Below are 19,307 nucleotides of genomic sequence, written 5' to 3'. Positions count from 1 at the left end.
AATTACAGGCGTGAGTCACCGCACCCGGCCTTTGTTCACTTCTTTATCCCCAGGACTTAAAACATGGTCTGCACTCAATAAATATTTGTTAAATAAATGAATTTTTAAGCATCCTGCTGTTTAACCCTATTTGCTTCTACGTATCAGTTCACATATATCAAGGGAAGCCTCAAGATTTTAAAATCTTCACCCAGAAAAAAAAGAACTATTGAGGAGAGAAAGATGAGGCACACATGTCTCTCCTGAATAGAATAGTTACTGGTCACCGATGTATGCTTTCAATCTCCTTTCAGGATTTTTTAAATGAATTTCTCTTTTAAAATGAATTATCTGTTTCACTGTAGATGCAATTTTCTCTCTTTCAGTAGTCTGTGGCAAGGTAGGTAGGAACGGCAATAAGAGATAGAGAAGGCTCCGATTCAATTACTGACTTAATTTTGTAATTCTCTCAAACTTCTATTAGCAGAATCTATCACTCTCTCTTTTTTAAACTGAGTCCAATCCTATTTCTAAAACCCCTCCTCCAGGGCCAGGTCAAGATACATAGGTTTCCTTGGAAGGCTAATTATTTGAGATGGCTCCTCAAACTGTTATTCTTCAAAGATCTGTTCAATAAGCACAGAGAAGTTGATTTTCTGCCAGCAAAATTTATTTACTTCCTGGCTTATGTTCTAAATTAAAAGATTATTACATGTTCTGCACATAATAAATTTTTTAACTTCTTTAGAAACATCTTTTACAATTTACTCCACCTGGATAATTAGATGCTCACCCTCACTCAGGATAGAGGTAGATTTCATAGAGTCATAGCAATAAAAATTTAAAGTTCTATTTCCGTATTGGCAATACATTTCTCCTTTTCTACAGTCCCTTTGCATTTTTCTTTGGTGATTCTGTTTTTCAAATCAACACGTTGAGAAGTGTATCAAGGGTTTAAATTTTAGACACAAAATACATGGCTTATTTTCCCGAAACAACATTATGCCCTGCACTTTTTCAGATTCGGAATTTGAGCGCACTGACGGCTAAATACACATATTAACCAACTGCTATAAAGGTTGGAAATGTGTCTGGGGTTGCACCATGCAAACTCCCTATGCTGTACTCCAAACATAATCAAGAAAGAAAGCCAGTGGCAGTGCAGACTTATCTTCAAGTTTCCAAGCATTATGAAGATTGACTTACATTTTGCCACTTACACAGATATCACAATTGAAAACCATGTTTCCAACTAATTCCAAAGATGTTCAGAACCCTTATTAGGCTGGCATCCTTGGAAGTGAAATTTTTCCTTCCACTCTGCCTTTACTTACCTGCCAACATTTCATTTTGTGAGGCAAATTTACTTTCATAATTCTCCAACTTGTTTTTCTTGTTCGGGATTCTCAGTGAAGTCCACAGCTCTTCCCCACCACCCCCATGCTCTCTCCAGCCTAGACCCCCCTCTAGCCACTAGTTCTGCCTTGCTGACCTCTGAGTTTACCGGCCACCTGCTGACATTAGGGAGGCCCTGACATAATCGCAGAGACTGAGCAGGTCAAGTGCATTGGATCTCTTCTGCTTCCTAAACACCTAGGAACCTGCACTACTAGTGTTTAACTAACAATGTCCACCCACCAGGGGGCGCCCCTCCACCAGCAGTGCCGTCTGATGGCCTGTCTTACAGTTCTCCCTGGCCACGCCTGTAGTTCAAATAGTTTGAGCGCTCCTTAACACTGCTCTTTAAAATGGAAAAAGAAGACCATTTATTGATTGCATGGACAAAAAGAAACAGATAATACCCCTCAGGTAAAATTCGTCACAGATTTTAGTATTTTTGCCCTTGGGAAAGCTATGGCTTGCAGTAAGAGGGGCTTTACTGCCACCTCCCGGATCACAGCTTGGCAGCACCAGGCAGTCCTCAACAGAGCCAAGGGAATAAGGTGTCATCCTAGTGAAATGGATGTGAGGTCAACGGCGCAATCCCAGAGCTCAGATCTTTCATAACTTTCCTTAAATAATTCCTGTCCATCCAAGCAGAACTGGCTTCTCCATCCCTCTGCCCCAGGAGGGAGACGTGTTAATCTCTCATTGACTTATTTCCTCCCAAAACCCAGAAGAAGAAAGGGGACCTATCGTACTTAAAACAAGTGTAATTTTAAAATATATTGTGGTCTGGCGCGGTGGCTCAAGCCTGTAATCCCAGCACTTTGAGAGACCGAGGTGTGCGGATCACCTGAGGTCAGGAGTTTGCGACCAACTCGGCCAACATGGAGAAACCCCATCTCTACTAAAAATACAAAAATTAGCCAGGCGTGGTGGTGCATGCCTGTAATCCCAACTACTCGGGAGGCTGAGGCAGGAGAATTTCTTGAACCTGGGAGGCGGAGGTTGCAGTGAGCCAAGATCGCTCCACTTTACTCCAGCCTGGGCAACAGCGGGAGACTCCGTCTCAAAAAAAAAAAAAAAAAAAAAAAAAGCATTCTTCTGGCTGGGTTGCATTTCTAAAAAATCATTTTTTATCCACAATATGTTTTGAGCCAAACCTTATTATCTGAATCTGGTTTCTCCCTTGTTGTCAGATATAGGAAAACCAACTATAGAGGGAAGCCTCCAATACTTAAACTAAAATCTGCCTTACCTTTTTTAAAGACCTTAATATTTTTTATTCACAGTAGGAATTCAAATGACATATATATATATATAAAATATATCAGAATATGTGTAACCTCAGTAGTAATCAAGAAAATGTAAACCAAAGCAAGATAAGTTTCACCCATCTATCTGGCCAAAATGGAAACTATTAATATCTAAAGTGAGAAAATTTTCTCATATACTGTTGGTAAGAATATAAATTAGTACAGTCTTTTTGAGGGACAATTTGGTAAAATCAATCCAAATCTAAAATAAAGCATCGCTTCTGCAGCTTCAAAAATGTCCATCTCTGGTTAGCACTGTGATCGTTTTTCCAATGTCCATTCTGTGCCTGCCCTGCTTTGTGGAAGCCATGTGGTTCCATGGGTGGGCTGCAATTGGCCTAAGCCAATCAGTATAATCCGGTTTCCCTTTGATCCCATTATTAATTCAAGGAAGGGAATTTAACAGAGGCCCAAGGTTCAAGCCCATCAGTGCTTGTCATTCACCTAGCTACTGTGATTGATTCAGGGATGAGCAGTATCCAAATTAGGCTCAATGACAGTGAAGTGTTGTTTAATGGCTGGGGAAACTCCTTGTCTTCTCCTCTAGAAGTAAATGAGGAAGCATGTAGCTCCAGGAGTCTAAGCTCTCAATGTTATATTATCTAAACAGATTTTAAAAATTAATTCCAGCTCTAAATAATCATAATCATATATTTATTTCAACACTCATGGCTCTATCATTTATTGAGTGACACTGAGTCAATTCCTTAAGTTTTCTAAGCCTATTATCTTGCCTATAAAACATGAATAACATTCCTACTTTCATAGGGTTATTACTGTGCTAGATGGTGTGGAGCAAAAATAGATAAATAAGGTTCCCCATCTTTATAGACACTGAAAATTTAGTGAGGCAGTGACACTGGGTATTGTTCTTGCCTGTGTGCCTTCAGAATCTAACCCTGACTCTTCTGGTGGGTTGAGGAGCAACTTAACTCCTTTCAATAAATGGCTTTTCTAGTTAAAGGGAAAAAAAAAATCAGGGGGGAGATAGGTATACATGTAAACAAAAAGAGTGAGAAGCCAAGGAACACAACTAAAAACAGGTTGAGGAAGCCAGGCATGGTGGCTCTTGCCTGTAATTCTAGCACTTTGGGAGGCCAAGGAAGGAGGATCGTTTGGGCACAGGAGTTAAAGACCAGCCTGGGCAACATAGTGAGACCCCGTCTCTATAAAAAATAATAATAATAAAATAAAATAATAAAACAGGTTAAGGAGGGAAGTGACCAATTAAAACATTATTTTGTGGTGGGGGGTGGGGGTGGTCAGGGGATACTTTTAAATCCTAGCAGCAAGATTAATGAAGATCACTTTCCAGGTCTAGAGCAGGTGGGATAGCTGGATGGAGGTAAACTGATATGAAAGCCTGTTCTCCAGACTGATAGGAGAACCTACCATAGCTTAGGGATAGGAAAACATGCTGAATTGAGATATGTTGTTTTCATTTCCCTGAACCTTTCTTATATGTTCGTATTAATTGACAATACATTTTCCAAAATGTTACCAGAAACTTCACTTCTACAGGAGATGGCCCTGAGTGCCAAACTAGAGAATACAGAAATTAAGAATGTGCAATGGGCAAAACTAAATTTTCACTGAAAACAAAGAAAAATGCTGTCTCGTGGATGGGTTTGGTTTTAAAGAAAATTTCTCAGAATATATTCAACATCAGATATCCACAAATATCTATAAACACAAAGCTCTAAATCACAAGTTACCCACGAGTGATAACATAAGGTACTTACTTCTCAGAGGGCATGTTAAGAAAAAAATATGCTGTATATTAATTACATTTTCTAGTTATTTCATGTCTGAAGCTGTCAAGAGAAAAAATAAGACCCTTGAGAAAACAATGTGAGAACATAATTTTTTATTCATATAGATAGAGGAGTGTTAAGCACCCTCTTCTAGTGCAAAAACATTTAATGCAAAAAACAACAGAGAAAAATCCATTCAGTCCAATTCACTAAGACTAGCCTAAAGCCTTAGGAGCAGTGCTCTGTTGCTTCTCTAATCCCCTGACCATGGTTCAGTTATATAGAGGAGGACTTAGAAAACAAATCGATCACATTTTTCAGTCTATTCTGATACATAGTGTATTACAGGTCCAGCCTTATATTGTAGCACAACTAAGATAAAGGAACCAATAATGAGAGTCACATAAGAAAACACATTTTCTATGTTCCATTTCAATGGGAAGTCAGATATTCTAAGCAAGCAAGGGATTCTCAGTAAGGAAAACCAGGTTCTGTCACAACTGTTACCAGTTAGTCTTTACAAGAAATGTTATTTTTATGACCATGCTGCTTATATCACCAGCTATACAAGAAAATTAGCTTGCCATCCCTACATCCAAAGTTTTCCAGAAGAATTAACAGATTTAAAACTTATTTGTTAAATGCCATACAGTAGTGTTTATATTATTTATAGCCTCTTAATTAAATAAATCTAAATTAAGACCATCTATGGAGCCCAGTAAGATAATATTTATTAATTTTAAAACATATATACACGCAGCAAGCCCACTGCTCCCCACCAGTACATACACATATTCCCTATTAGTGTGTGACTAAATCATATCCTTGCAAGAGAAACTAAACAACCTTAAACTTAAAAAAAGGATCATTTTGGTTCAATATCTATTATTGTTGATTATGTAATCTTGTTGATTACATCAACAAGAATCACTGAAACCAATTTGCAGAATCTTTTTCTAGTAGTTCTGCCACAGTTCTAATCAGATATGATCCTCAAATCATAACTTGGACTTATGGTAAATATTTTTTAGTCCCTTAATTCTAAAGTTCACAAGGTGTTTTAATAGGCAAAAGATATCAAAAGCTAGTATAAAAACTGCAAGGCAATTGATCCTAGAACCTCAACCATTGAGCTGATATTTTCACACTGATCTTTACATAAAAATAGTATTGAAATAAGCCGAAGCGCCATTTGGCTTTAAGTATTACCTGTTTGCCATGCTGCAGAATCTATCGGCAGTGTTTTTCAAAGTAAAAATAAAATAGTAACTTTTTAATATGCAGCCTATTAATGCTGAGACCCTAGTTTTTTCAGCATGTTATCCATACTAATGTTGTCAAACAGCTGGTCACAGATTAAAAGTAGAGCTTTTAAATCAAGACCAATTTTAATTTAACCACCACCTATAGATTTGTACATTGAAATCCCTTATTTGCCTCCTCTTGAATGTCCTACTCTTTTGAGGCTTAAATATGCAAGGTCAGAATTTCAATATTAAGCTCCTCAGAGTAATAAAGAAAAGTTCTAGTTAAATTCTTCAGCTAAGTTCTAGTCAATGGCTTTGGAAAAAAAGCAACACACTATTAACTGGTTAAGGCAAAAAAAAAAAAAAAAACCTCACAAATTCTGGTTCCCTAAATAACCATTCTCTAAAATGATAAATGCAGAGCATGTGTAGAAACCCAGAAATCAAGAACCTGTAGCCAACTTAGTTTATTCCTCCCACCTAAAAAGTTTTGGATCCATGCATTGGAAAAGATGTGTGGAATGCAGGTAAATGATTTTGCACCTTGGTGAAAAGCTTTTGAGATGGCCTGAGTGTTTGAGGCCACAAGGAGACAGGAACTTCTCTGGATTCTAGTATCACCCTTAAACTACCAGGGGACAAAAGTGGAGTCCATAATAATGAACGTTCTCTCCCCAAACCCTCTTCAGCTGGGTGGTTCAATAGCAATTGGTCCACAGAAAAGTAATCAGTCCTGATCAATTCTGTATGGAGCATTAGCACCAGAATCTTACAATACATAGAACTAACCAATGCCAGAGTTGTAGTAAGTCATTCGAAAGAGGTTTCTCTGTCAAGCTTGCATTAGTGTGGTTCTTAGAAGATCTGCAGGGACACCAGAGTCTCATAATACACTGATAGAATATCAACAATAATTACAGAAGTCAAAGATACACATCTACCCATGGACAGGAGTTATATATTCACTTAATATCTAGAAACGTGTAAGATTAAGTGTGTTTTCATAGTTAAATTCAGGTAAAGCAAACAGTTTCTCTTACTGATCCTAGTTTCTTCAATTTTCTTCAACTGATCCTAATTTTTATCACCTACCCCCACAAAACCCACTCCTAAATAAATGTACACATTTATACAGAAAACACACAAAGTTCAATGCATGAGTAACATGGCCTTTTATAGAATTTCTCTCTGTCCCCCTTTTTTACACACTTTTAATCATGGGTAACTTAAAATATACAATCTCCTAACAGTAAACACACATTCATGTAACAAGAACCATATCACTGTTATTCCACTGGATATGTCTTGAAATAGCATCGGTGGACGTGAAAGGTAATGGGATAACAGTTGGGGAGGGCCATTTGTTCAATCTTCCTTTGAAACATTTGGAAGTCTTTGTCTTTCCTTCTTCTAGAAGGCCTTCCTCAGAAAATGCAGGCAGTTCAGAAGGAAATGATCAAAACCATGAATCTCTCCTCTTGGGATATCAGCACTCTTGCTGCAAGAAGATGTCATCTCAAGTGCAAGAGCATCATCTAAAAGCACAGGAGGATATACCACCAACTATTTTACAAAAAATGTTTCTAAAAATTAATTTCTATCTCACTTGCTTTCTCACATTGTATATATTGATAACATTGGTGGGTACTATGTAGTTTAAGAAAACCTTAGATTTCAATTAGATGTATCAAAAGCAAATTTTTAAGACAATCTTTAGAATAATTACCAATCAAAACTATCTTGCATATGGCCGGGTGCAGTGGCTCACGCCTGTAATCCCAACACTTTGGGAGGCCGAGGCGGGCAGATCACCTGAGGTTGGGAGTTCAAGACCAGCCTGACCAACATGGAGAAACCCCATTCTACTAAAAATACAAAAAAATTAGCCGGGCATGGTGGCCCATGCTTGTAATCCCAGCTACTCAGGAGGCTGAGGCAGGAGAATCACTTGAACCCGGGAGGTGGAGGTTGCAGTGAGCAGAGATCGTGCCATTGCACTCCAGCCTGGGCAACAAGAGCGAAACTCCGTGTCAAAAAAAAAAAAAAAAAAACTATCATGTGTAACACACATCTCCTTTTATGCAAATAATGACTAATTTTGACAAAACGCATCCAAGTTTTGCAGACCCTGTAGTTTACACGGTTTGTATGAATTAGTTGTTCATTGCTCAACATGAATTAACTCAAATGAATGCATTGCAAAGACTCTCCCAGGGCCTTGAAAGGACCTGTGCAAATGAAAGATCAAAACTTAAGCTTTGTTCACTTCACAGTAAATTCACCTTTGATGTCACAGATGCTCAAAATGCTTTGTAAAGGTTAACAGATTAATTCCAATAATACAGTTAGGGGCTGGGCATGGTGACTCATGACTGTAATCCCAGCACTTTGTGAGGGCAAGGTGGGCAGATCACCTGAGGTCAGGAGGTCAAGACCAGCCTAGCCAACATAGTGAAACCCCATCTCTACTAAATATACAAAAATTAGCTGGGCATGGTGGCACACACCTGTGATCCCAGCTACTCAGGAGGCTGAGGCATGAGGATCACTTGGAGGTTGCAGTAAACTGAGATTGTGCCACTGCACTCCAGCCTGGGTGACAGAGCAAGACACCATCTCAAAAAAATAAATAAATACAGTTGTGATAATGTGGGAATTTATCATCATAATATTTTACATAGTTAATGAGATATTAAACATTGAATGACTTGCTTGAGCAAATAAATTATCATTCAAAATGGTCTGATTGGCCAGACATGGTGGCTCACACCTCTAATTCCAGCACTTAGGGAGGCCAAGACGGGCAGATCATTTGAGCTCAGGAGTTTGAGGCCACCCTGGGCAATATGGTGAAACCCCATCTCTACCAAAAATACAAAAAATTAGCCGGGCTTTGTGGCACACACCTGTGGCCCCAGCTACTCAGGAGGCTGGGGTAGGAGGATCGCTTCAGCCTAGGAGGCAGAGATTGCAGTGAGCCGAGATCACACCACTGCACTCCAGCCTGGACAATACAGTAAGATCCCCTCTCAAAAAAAAAAGTCTGATTTTGTTTTGGCTTTTTTAATACTAAAAAAGTTATATTTAAAAGGAAGTCAATAATTTGGTATAGCACTGATCTCTCTTTATTGGGAAAAATATTGCCAAGTATAACCATGCACTGTATAACAATGTTTAGGTCAACAATGAGCTGCATATACAATGGTAGTCCCATAGATTATCATGAAGCTGAAAATTCTTATTGCCTAGTGACATTGTAGCTAGTAACATCATAGTGCAATGCATTACCTTTTCTATGTTTTGATATATGAATATTTACCATTGTGTTACAATTGCTTACAGTATTCAGTACAGTAACATGCTGTACAGGCTTGTAGCCTAGGAGGAATAGGCTATACCATATAGCCTAGGAGTATAGTAGGTTATATCATCTAGGTTTGTGTAAGTAAACTATGATGTTAGCGTAACAGTGAAATCACCTAAGGATGCATCTTTCAGAACGTTAACCGAGGCATCACTATAATCAATCAATCTTGCTTTACAGGCCCACAGGGCAAATGACTGATAAGGAAGATAGGTATATATCTTTCTTGAGCACTTGTCACCCTAAATTAACGTTACTATATCCAATAAAATGCAGGAGATTAGTTTAAGAGCAAGAGATGTACGCTCTGCGAAAAGGGATTTCATCTCAGAGATAAATACTACTTCTGGTTTTCTAAGTGGCACAACTCTTTCTCTATCAGAAGTTCTCATGGAATCAATCACTGGAGACGGTTTCAGCTGAAAAATTGGTATTCAGCAAGCCACAAAATAGTACCTGTGAAAGGCTGCACAGCTTTAAGTATGGGAAATCACACCTACCCAGTTCAGAACCAAAATGGTTCTCAGTGCTGGTGTTCCATTTGAGGCAAATCAGCCCCTGAATCATCTGACAGGGGAGGTCCTGATACCTATAAATTAATAATAGAGCATCATAGGTTCTCAGTAATTGCAAAAGTTCCACTTCCCCAAAATTTCAATTCTATTTGTTCAAATATTAGATGTTTATAATTAACTATTCATAGCTCAAGTTGCCTACATGGAAAAGAATGAAGTAAGGGGACATTGTTCTTTTCCTTTTCTTTAGTCCCAAACATTACTGCTGAGTGGATGTTATTCTTTGATCTTAGTTTATGCATATGTTAAAAGATACTTCTGATCTGCCAAGGCAGTGTAAGCCCACTACAGCCCATCTCTTCTACTTATTACAAAAATACAAAAACAAAAACCTGTTGGAACCATCATATAAAGACTTTGAAGCAGCCCTTATAACTCTGCTACATGAAGTAAAGGAAAACATACTTGAAATGAATGAAGGTATAGGAATTCTTAGCAGAGAAATAGATGCTATAAAAGGGAGCCAAATGTATATTTTGGGACTAAAAAGCACAGTATCTGAAATTTTTAAATCTCACTGGATGGACTTAATAGCAGAATGAAGATGATAAAGTAAAAAGTCAGAGAACTTGAGGATAGATGAATAGAAGTGGCCCAATCTGAAGAACAGAAAGAAAAATGATTAAGAAAAAGTGAAGAGAGTCTCGGGAACCTATGAGAAAATACTAAATGGTCTACCATACATATCATTAGACTCTCAGAAGGAGAGGTGAGAGATTATGGCAGAAAAAAAAAATTTCAAAAAGCAATGACCAACAACTCCCCAAATCTGGTAAAATATATAAGTTTAAAGATTCAAGAAGGCTGGCAAACCCCAAACAGGACAAACTCAAAGAAAACTATGTCTAGATACATCATATTTAAGCTAATGAAAAGAAAAGATAAAAATTAAATCTTGAAAGCAGCTAGAGGAAAATGAAACATTACATATAGGGAAACAATTCAAATGCCTGAGAATTTCCCACCAGAAATTACAGAGATCAGAAGACAGAAGAATCCCATCTTTATAGTGCTGGGAGGAAAAACAAAAACAAAAATATGTCAACCCAAATTCCATATCCAATAAAATATACTTCAAGAATTAAAGTAAAATAAAGTCATTCTCAAACGAAGAAAAACTAAGAACATTTGTCACCGTCAGACCTGCTCTGCAAGAAATACTAACAAGAAGTTTTTCAGGCTGAAGGAAAATGATACCAGAGGAAAATCTAGGGAAGAAGAGAGACCGACAGAAATGGTAAAGAGCTAGGTAAATATAAAAGACAACTTTTCCTCATAAATTATTTAAACTATTTATGACTGTTTAAAACAAAACATATAACGTATTGGCGTTCTGGAGATATGTAAATGTAGTACATATGAAGTTCTAACTTAAAGTGCAAACTGGGGAGAAGGGAATATGTTAGCAATGTTCCTACTTTTTTTGTTGTTAATTATTTATCAAAAGAAACTATTTCTTAGACCACATATTCATGTTTCATAGCTCAGGAACACAGGTAAGTGACAAACTTCTAGGTAATTCAACCCAAAGAAATCTTTCGCATTCCAAAATCACTTTGTATTCTGAAAGATACCAGCCTTCCCCATCTCCTCCAAATCTTTCACAGAATCACAATTTCTGTAGAAATCTGCGTATGTCTTCTTTCTTGGTTCAGCCACAGCAATCTTACAGACAGCTGCAACCCTCAGGGATACAATAAAGGCTCCAACAATATGAAATTGCAGACATTTGGCCAGAAGACCACACATCTGAGGTTTTGCCAAAGTGGTGGAAGCCATGGTAGTTACTGTCCTTTATAGGTATGTCAACCTCAAAACCAACGTCTTTCCTGGATGATGGAGAAATGGATGGGCAATTCGTACTTTTTATTTCAAGGGGTACAATGTAGACTATGAAAAATTAGTGATGTATATTGTAATTCCTCGAGCAATCACTAAAAAAAAATAAAAAGATATTGCCGAAAAAATACTAAAACTATTCAAAAACAAAAGAAAACTGGAAAGGAAAAACAGAGGAGCAAACAGAAAACAAATAATAAAAAGATGGGACTAGATCCAAAAATATCAATTATCACATTAAATGTTAATGGTCTAAACATTCTGTGATCAGCAGGATTGTAAAGCTATGCCCTTACGATTCCTGTCCCTAGCTAGTTAATCAAACTAATTTCAGTACCGATATGAAGGGACTTTGTACATGGAATAAATGTTACTAATTAGCTGTTAATTGTTACTAATTAGCTGTTAAATGTTACTAATTAGGATAGATTATCTTCGTGGGCCCAGTGTAATCATGTGAGCTCTTAGCATCAGAGTAAGTCAGAGATGTGGCAGAAGGAGTGGTCAGAGAGATTCAAGTGTAAGAGAGATTTGACCACTGTTGCTGGTTTTGAAGGCAGAGGAAGTGGGCCATGAGCCAAGGAATGTGGGTGGCATCTAGAAGCTGAGAACAACCCCCAGCTGTTAGCCAGCAAGGAAATAGGGACTTCTGCCCTACAACCATATGGAACTAAATCAGCCCAACAACCCAAGTGAACCTGGAAATGGTTTCTCCCTGATGCCTCCAGAAAATAACGCAGCCCTGCAGACACCTTGATTTCCACCTGTGAGACTCATGCAGAGAAGCAGCTGTGCCCTAGCTCTTGACCCAGAAACTGTGAGAAAATAAATGGATATTAATTTAGTGTGTTAAGTAGTCCCCCCAATCCATGAGGGATATGTTCCAAGGCCCCCAGCGGATGCCTGAAACCTCAGATAGTACCAAGCCCTAAATATACAGTATTATGTTTTTTAAATCTGAAAGCCTAGACAGCTACTAAGCAATAAAAGGGTAGGTAGCATACATGTATACAGCATGGATACACGGGACAATGGGACAATTCATGTCCCGAGCAGAACAGAGCTAGACAGCTCAAGATTTCATCAGGCTATTCAAAATGGTGTGCAATTTAAAACTTAAGAACCGTTTATTTCTGGAACTTTCCACTAACATTTTCAGACCACAGTTGACCACAGGTAACTGAAAGTGCAGAAAGCAAAACTATAGATAAGGGGGGACTACCACATCTCTAAGGTAGCAGAAATAATAAACGAATACACATTCCAATTAAAAGGCAAAGACTGACAGAATGTATACAAAGGAAAAATCCTATTTATATGCTGTCTGTGAAAGAAACACTTTAAATATAAATATAAAAAACAGATAGGGTGAAATTAAATGAAATCAACAAGATTTACTATGCAAACATACGTATAAGAAGTTTGGAATGGCTATTTTAATATCAGATAAAATAGACTTCAAAGCACAGACCACTGCAGAGATAAAGAGAGGCATTTCATAATGAGAAAAGGTACAATGTATCAGAAAGACAAGACAATTATGTGCAAATAACTAATAATAGAGATTTAAAATACATAAAGCAGCCAGGCGTGGTGGCTCACTCCTGTAATCCCAGCTACTCAAGAGGCTCAGGAGGAGGTCAGGAGTTTGAGCAACATAGCAAGGACAGCCACAACATCAGAGCAAGACCCCATCTCTCAAAACAAAAAAGAAAAAAATTAGCTGGGTGTGGTGAGCTGTGCCTGTAGTCTTAGTTACTCAGGAGGTTGATGGGGGAAGATCGCTTGATCCTAGGAATTCAAGGTTGCAGTGAGCTATCATGCCACTGCACTCCAGCCTGGGCAACAGAGTGAGACCCCATTTCTAAAAAAATAATAATAAAATACATGGAGCAAAAATAAATAGATACAGGCCAGGTATGGTGGCTCATCCTGTAATGCCAGCACTTTGGGGGGCCGATGCGGGTGGATCACTTGAGTTCAGGAGGTCAAGACCAGCGTGGGCAACAAAGCGAGACTCTGTCTTGAAATAAATTAATTAATTAAATTAAATTAAAACAAACAGATATAAGAGAGAAATAGGCAATTCTACAACATAATAAAAGATTTTTACAGCACTCTTTCAAGAACTGATAGACCTAAACAAAAAAAATTAAGAGCATAGATGACCTGAAGAATACTGTACTATTAACCACCTTGATCTAATTTCACATTTATAGAACAATTCATCCAACAACAAAGAATATACATTTTTTCAAGGGAACGAAGTCAATCACCAAGATAGACTGTAGACCATAAAACATGTCTCATTGAATCTAAAAAAATCAAGATCACACTGAGTGTATTCTCTGACTACAATGGAATTAAATTACAAATTAATCAGTAATAAGATATCTAGGGAAACCTCAAATACCTGGCTATTAAACAACATTTCTAAATAATTCATAGGTCAGAGAAGAAATTACAAGGGAAATTAGAAAACGTTTGGACTAACCTTTCTTTTTTTTTTTTTTTAAGACGGAGTCTTGCTCTGTCACCCAGGCTGGAGTGCAGTGGCACCATCTTGGCTCACTGCAAGCTCTGCCTCCCAGGTTCACATCAATCTCCTGCCTCAGCCTCCCGAGTAGCTGGGACTACAGGCGCCTGCCACCACGCTCGGCTAATTTTTTTGTATTTTTAGTAGAGATGGGGTTTCACCATGTTAGCTAGCCAGGATGGTCTTGATCTCCTGACCTTGTGATCCGCCCGCCTCAGCCTCCCAAAGTGCTGGGATTACAGGCGTGAGCCACTGCACCCAGCCTGGACTAACCTTAATGTTAAAACATGACAAAGATATCTTTTTTAAAAAAAGGAAATTATAGTAGCAGTAATAAGAGGTTAGATATATACAAAATAATCAAATAAGTAAATATATTAAATTATACATAGAATAACATACAGCTAATTTTCTCACTCTCAAAGAAGAGGATAGTAAACTACACCAAACTCTGTGATGTTGGATTAGAATTAAAGGTATCTTTGTAGATTTCAGTAAGCATAGAAATGAAAATACAACATATCAAAAGCTGTGGGATGAAGGTAAAGCAGTGCTTAGAGGAAAATGTGTAGCTTTACATGCTTACATTACAAAACAAAACAAAACAAAAAACAAAAAACTAAGTGACCAAGTGATGGGTTTCCTTAAGAACCTAGAAAAATTGAGAGAATAAACCCAAAGTAAGTAAAAGGGGAAAACTAAGATGAGACATCAATAAAATAGGGAACTGACAGATAACAGAGGAAATTAACAATGCCAAAGGCTTGATTTTGTTGAAAAACACAACAAAATTGACAAACTCCTAACTATACTGATCAAGAAAAAGAAAGTGAACCTAATAAAGTAAAAATAAATAAGGAATAATCATCACAGTCCTTACAGATATTAAAAGGACAATAAGAGGCTGGGTGCAGTGGCTCACGCCTGTAATCCCAGCACTTTGGGAGGCTGAGGTGGATGTATCACTGGAGGTTAGAAGTTTGAGACCAGCCTGGCCAACATGGTGAAACCCCGTCTCTACTAAAAATACAAAAATTAGCCGAGTGTAGTGGCTCATGCCTGTAATCCCAGTAACTCGGGAGGCTGAGGCAGGAGAATCGCTTAATCCCAGGAGGTAGAAGTTGCAGCGAGTTGAGATTGTGCTACTGTACTCCAGTCTCAGTGACAGAGCAAGACTCCGTCTCAAAAGCAAAAACAAAACATAAGGACAATAAGAGAATGCTATGAACAACGTCATGCCAACAAATTTTAAAAATTGTATGACACGAACAAAAGGATTAAAAAATACAACCTACCAAAAGAGACACAAGAAGAAACAAAATCTGAATAGCACTGTATATTTTAAAGAAATTGAGAGGCCGGGCACAGTGGTTCACACTCCCAGCACTTTGGGAGGCCGAGACGGGCAGATCACGAGATCAGGAGATCAAGACCATTCTGGCTAACACGGTGAAACCCCATCTCTACTAAAAATACAAAAAAATTAGCCGGGCGTAGTGGCAGGTGCCTGTAGTCCCAGCTACTTGGGAGGCTGAGGCAGGAGGATGGCATGAACCTGGGAGGCAAAGCTTGCAGTGAGCCGAGATCGCGCCATTGCACTCCAGCCTGGGCGAAAGATCAAGACTCTGTCTCAAAAAAAAAAAAAAGAAACTGAAATCAGGCTGGGCGCGGTGGCTCACACCTGTAATCCCAGCACTTTGGGAGGCCGAGGCGGGCGGATCACCTGAGGTCGGGAGTTCAAGACCAGCCTGACCAACATGGAGAAACACCTTCTCTACTAAAAATACAAAATTAGCCGGGCTTGGTGGTGCACGCCTGTAATCCCAGCTACTCAGGAGGCTGAGGCAGGAGAATCACTTGAACCCAGGAGGCGGAGGTTGCCGTGAGCCGAGATCGCACCATTGCACTCCAGCCTGGGCAACAAGAGCAAAACTCAGTCTCAAAAAAAAAAAAAATTATCCAAAACTTTCCCCATAATAAAGCTCTTGGGACAGATGGCTTCACCAGTGAATTCCATTAATATTCAAGGAACAAATAACACCAACTTATTAAACTTTTTCAGGAAATAAAGAGAGACCACTGCTCAACTTGTTTTATGAAGCTAACAAAACCTTAATGTTAAAACATGACAAATATATCTTTTTTAAAAAAGGGAAATCATAGTAGCAGTAATAGGAGTTTAGATATATATAAAATAATTAATCAAATAAGTACAAATATTAAATTATACATGGAATAACATACAGCTAAATTTCTTACTGTTAAAGAAGAGAATAGTAAACCAGGCCAAACCTGGGTGTTGGATTCACAATTAGAGGTATCTTTGTAGATTTCAGTAACCATAGGTAGAAATAGAAATAAACTCATAGTAAATGTGTATGTATATACATATGTCTATGTACCTAGCTCTGTCCACTAAGAGGGCCTTGGAACAATGACTCCCCCCAAATCAGTGGACACACCTAGAGCCCAGATCTTAATTTCTAAATATGATTTTCTACTAAAGGAAATTAGGGATCCTTAGAGAGATGGCTGATTTCTGGCTGGTACAAATCCATCTGCATTATCTGTTGTGCCAGATAGCAAGGAATTCCTCAAAGAATGATGAGGACTTGTCAAAAGGAGACAGAAGCTACCTTGAAGGGGATCCCACTAGAAAAACTGGACTAATCTGAACATCAAAATAAATAATGACTCAAAAATGTGAAAACAAACAACCATTAAAAATGGGCAAAAGATTTGAGCAGATATTTCATCAAAGAAGATATACAGCTCTCTCATGTGCAAATAAGCACATGAAAAGATTCTCAACATCTTTGTCGTTAGGGAAATACAAATTAAAACCACAATGAGATGCCACTTCACACCTATTAGAATGGCTAAAATTAAATTGACAATACCAAGTATTGGTGGGGATAAGGCACAACTGAAATTATTATGCATTGCTGGTTGAAATACAAAATAGTGTAGTCATTTTGGAAAAATTTGATAGTTTCTTATAAAGTTAAACATATACTTACCAAGTGACCCAGCAAATCCATTTTCAGGTATTTACCAACTAAATGTGAAACTGTATATTCACACACAAAAAACACATTTACAAATGTTTATATAACACTTCACGTTTAATTGTCAAAAACTGCAAACAACTCAACTGTCCCTCAGCTGGAAAATAGATAAATAGACTCCATCTCTAAAAAAAAAATTGTGTTAGCTGGGCATGGTAGCCTGCACCTGTAGTCCCAGCTCCTTGGGAGACTGAGGTAGAAAGATGGCTTAAGCCCAGGAGTTCAAGGCTGCAGTGAGCTATGAGCATGCCACTGCACTCCAGCCTGGGCAACAGAGCAAGACCATGTGTCCAAAAAAAAAAAAAAGAGGCCAGGTACAGTGACTCATAGCCAGGTGTGTTGGTGCACTCCTGTGGTCCCAGCTACTCAGGAAGCTGAGGTGGGAAGATTGCCTAAGCCCAGGGGATCAAGGCTGTAGTGAGCCATGATGTTGCCACTGCACTCCAGCCTGGATGACACAGCAAAACCCTGTCTCAAAAAAAAGAAGTAAAGAAGTATATAAGAAATGTATTGATACTCTATGGTTCCTAAATGTGGAATCTGTGACAGTGATTATCTCTTCACATGACAGGAATTTGTTCAGTTTTAATTAAATGTTGCTATAGAAATTGTTGGCAAGAGATAAGGCAAAGCAATCACAGCAATAAACCCTTTCATCAGCATCTCTAGATAATTTGTTATCCTCACAGTAACACTACTCCTTTGTAGAGCTCTACAGAACTATTGAAGAGTTAACAGTGAGGCTGGGGGCAATGCCTCATGCCTATAATCCCAGCACTTCAGGAGGCTGAGGCAGGCAGATCACTTGAGGTCAGGAGTTCAAGACCAGCCTGGCCAACATGGTGAAACCCTGCCTCTAATAAAAATACAAAAATTAGCTGGGTGTGGTGGCGTGCACCTGTAATCCCAGCTGCTTGGGAGGCTGAGGCACAAGAATCACTTGAACCTGGGAGGCAAAGGTTGCAGTGAGCTGAGATTGTGCCACTGCACTCCAGCCTGGGTGACAGAGTGAGACTCTGTCTCAAAAAATAAAAATAAAAAAAGAGTTAACAGTGGAAAAAGCATCACCCATGGATAAAGAACAACATACAGGAAATCTCTATGAAATGGAAATGTGTTAATAATGAGGATGGAGAATTAATTCTAAAACAAAAGTTGCCTAGCTTCAAGCAAAGGTGAAAAATCTGTCTGAAGCAGTAAAAGGAAAGTACAATGTCCATAGCCAAAGTTTGTAGCTAGTTATGGTTGGCTCAGGAGATTTAAGTTTGCCAGTTTTTTCAGTGTAAAAATGAGTGATATGGCTGTTGATATAAAGGTTATAGAAACACATATATTCTGAAAAGTTAAGAGCAATGATAGAAAAAAATGACTATATTGAATAGCAAATCTTTAACATGGATAAAATGGATTGTCTTGGTGAAAATATGTCAAATAGATAATCTATTCTGGAAGAATAAAAACAATTCCAGAGTTTCTCCCTTTGAAAGGTAGGTTGTTTATTACTTTGGAGTTAATGTAGTGAAATACTACGAAATATAAAAAAATCCCAGTAGCTAACAAAAACTGTAGCTAGGCTGCATACCCAGACACACACATTTTTAACCTATAAAAAATGGATTACTGGCCAGGAGCCATAGCTCACATCTGTAATTCCAACACTTTGGGAAGCTAAAGCAGAAGGATCGCTTGAGGCCAGGAGTTTTGAGACCAGCCCAGGCAACATAGCAGGGCCTCATCTCTACAAAAAATTTAAAAATTAGTTAGATATGGTGGTGCATGCCTGTAATCTCAGCTACTTGGGAGGCTGAGGTAGTTGGATTGCTTAAGCTCAAGGGTTTGAGGCTGCAGTGAGCTGGGATCATGTTACTGCACTCCAGCCTGGGCACCAGAGTGAGACCATGTCTCTTAAAAAAGAAAGTATTATGGGAAGTTAGGAAATGTTTATGTAAATATATATGTAATAAAGGTACTAAGTGCAATGAATCAAACAAAATTTGCAAGCAAAATGTTATAGATCCCACCAATAAACCTGCACAATTCTTAAGAGCAAACTCTCCCTAAAATACTTTACTAGTAAGTAAGAGAGAGACCCGAGTTCTGTCCATCCTATAAGGAGTATTTCTGTACCTGATGTAATGTAATACTGGGGGTGTGCAGGTCAATAGCAGCCAGAGAAGGAATTCGAGATTCTGAAAGAATTTTGCTCTCTTTCTTTGTTAGCCTGGAATTTCGAGCTAGATAGAAAT

General features: G+C 38.4%; 1 protein-coding gene across 5 annotated transcripts in view; it reads right to left on the bottom strand.

Moving 5' to 3' along the window:
- Nucleotides 1–4,528: 4,528 nt before the first annotated feature.
- CDKL2 (cyclin dependent kinase like 2) overlaps nt 4,529–19,307 on the bottom strand; it is a 53,197-nt gene continuing 38,418 nt past the window's right edge. For 2 of the 5 annotated variants that reach the window (XR_008547517.2, XM_016951582.4), the window contains 2 exons: nt 9,544–9,632; nt 4,529–7,214 (listed from right to left, as the gene is read on the bottom strand). Coding sequence is in view for 3 of the 5 variants with exons in the window: in XM_016951582.4 (XP_016807071.1) it covers nt 9,567–9,632 (66 nt within the window). In the remaining 2 variants the exon portion in view is untranslated. Of the gene's footprint in view, nt 7,215–9,543; nt 9,633–17,102; nt 17,530–19,188; nt 19,296–19,307 lie in introns of those variants that run through there. The other 3 variants (XM_016951581.4, XR_010156567.1, XM_054683003.2) reach the window with 3 other exon arrangements.

This window comes from Pan troglodytes, chromosome 3 (genome assembly GCF_028858775.2).
Source record: "Pan troglodytes isolate AG18354 chromosome 3, NHGRI_mPanTro3-v2.0_pri, whole genome shotgun sequence".
In the NCBI taxonomy this organism is placed as follows: domain Eukaryota; kingdom Metazoa; phylum Chordata; class Mammalia; order Primates; family Hominidae; genus Pan; species Pan troglodytes.
Note: the sequence above shows the minus strand (reverse complement) of the source record. Positions and strands in the feature narration are given on the sequence as shown.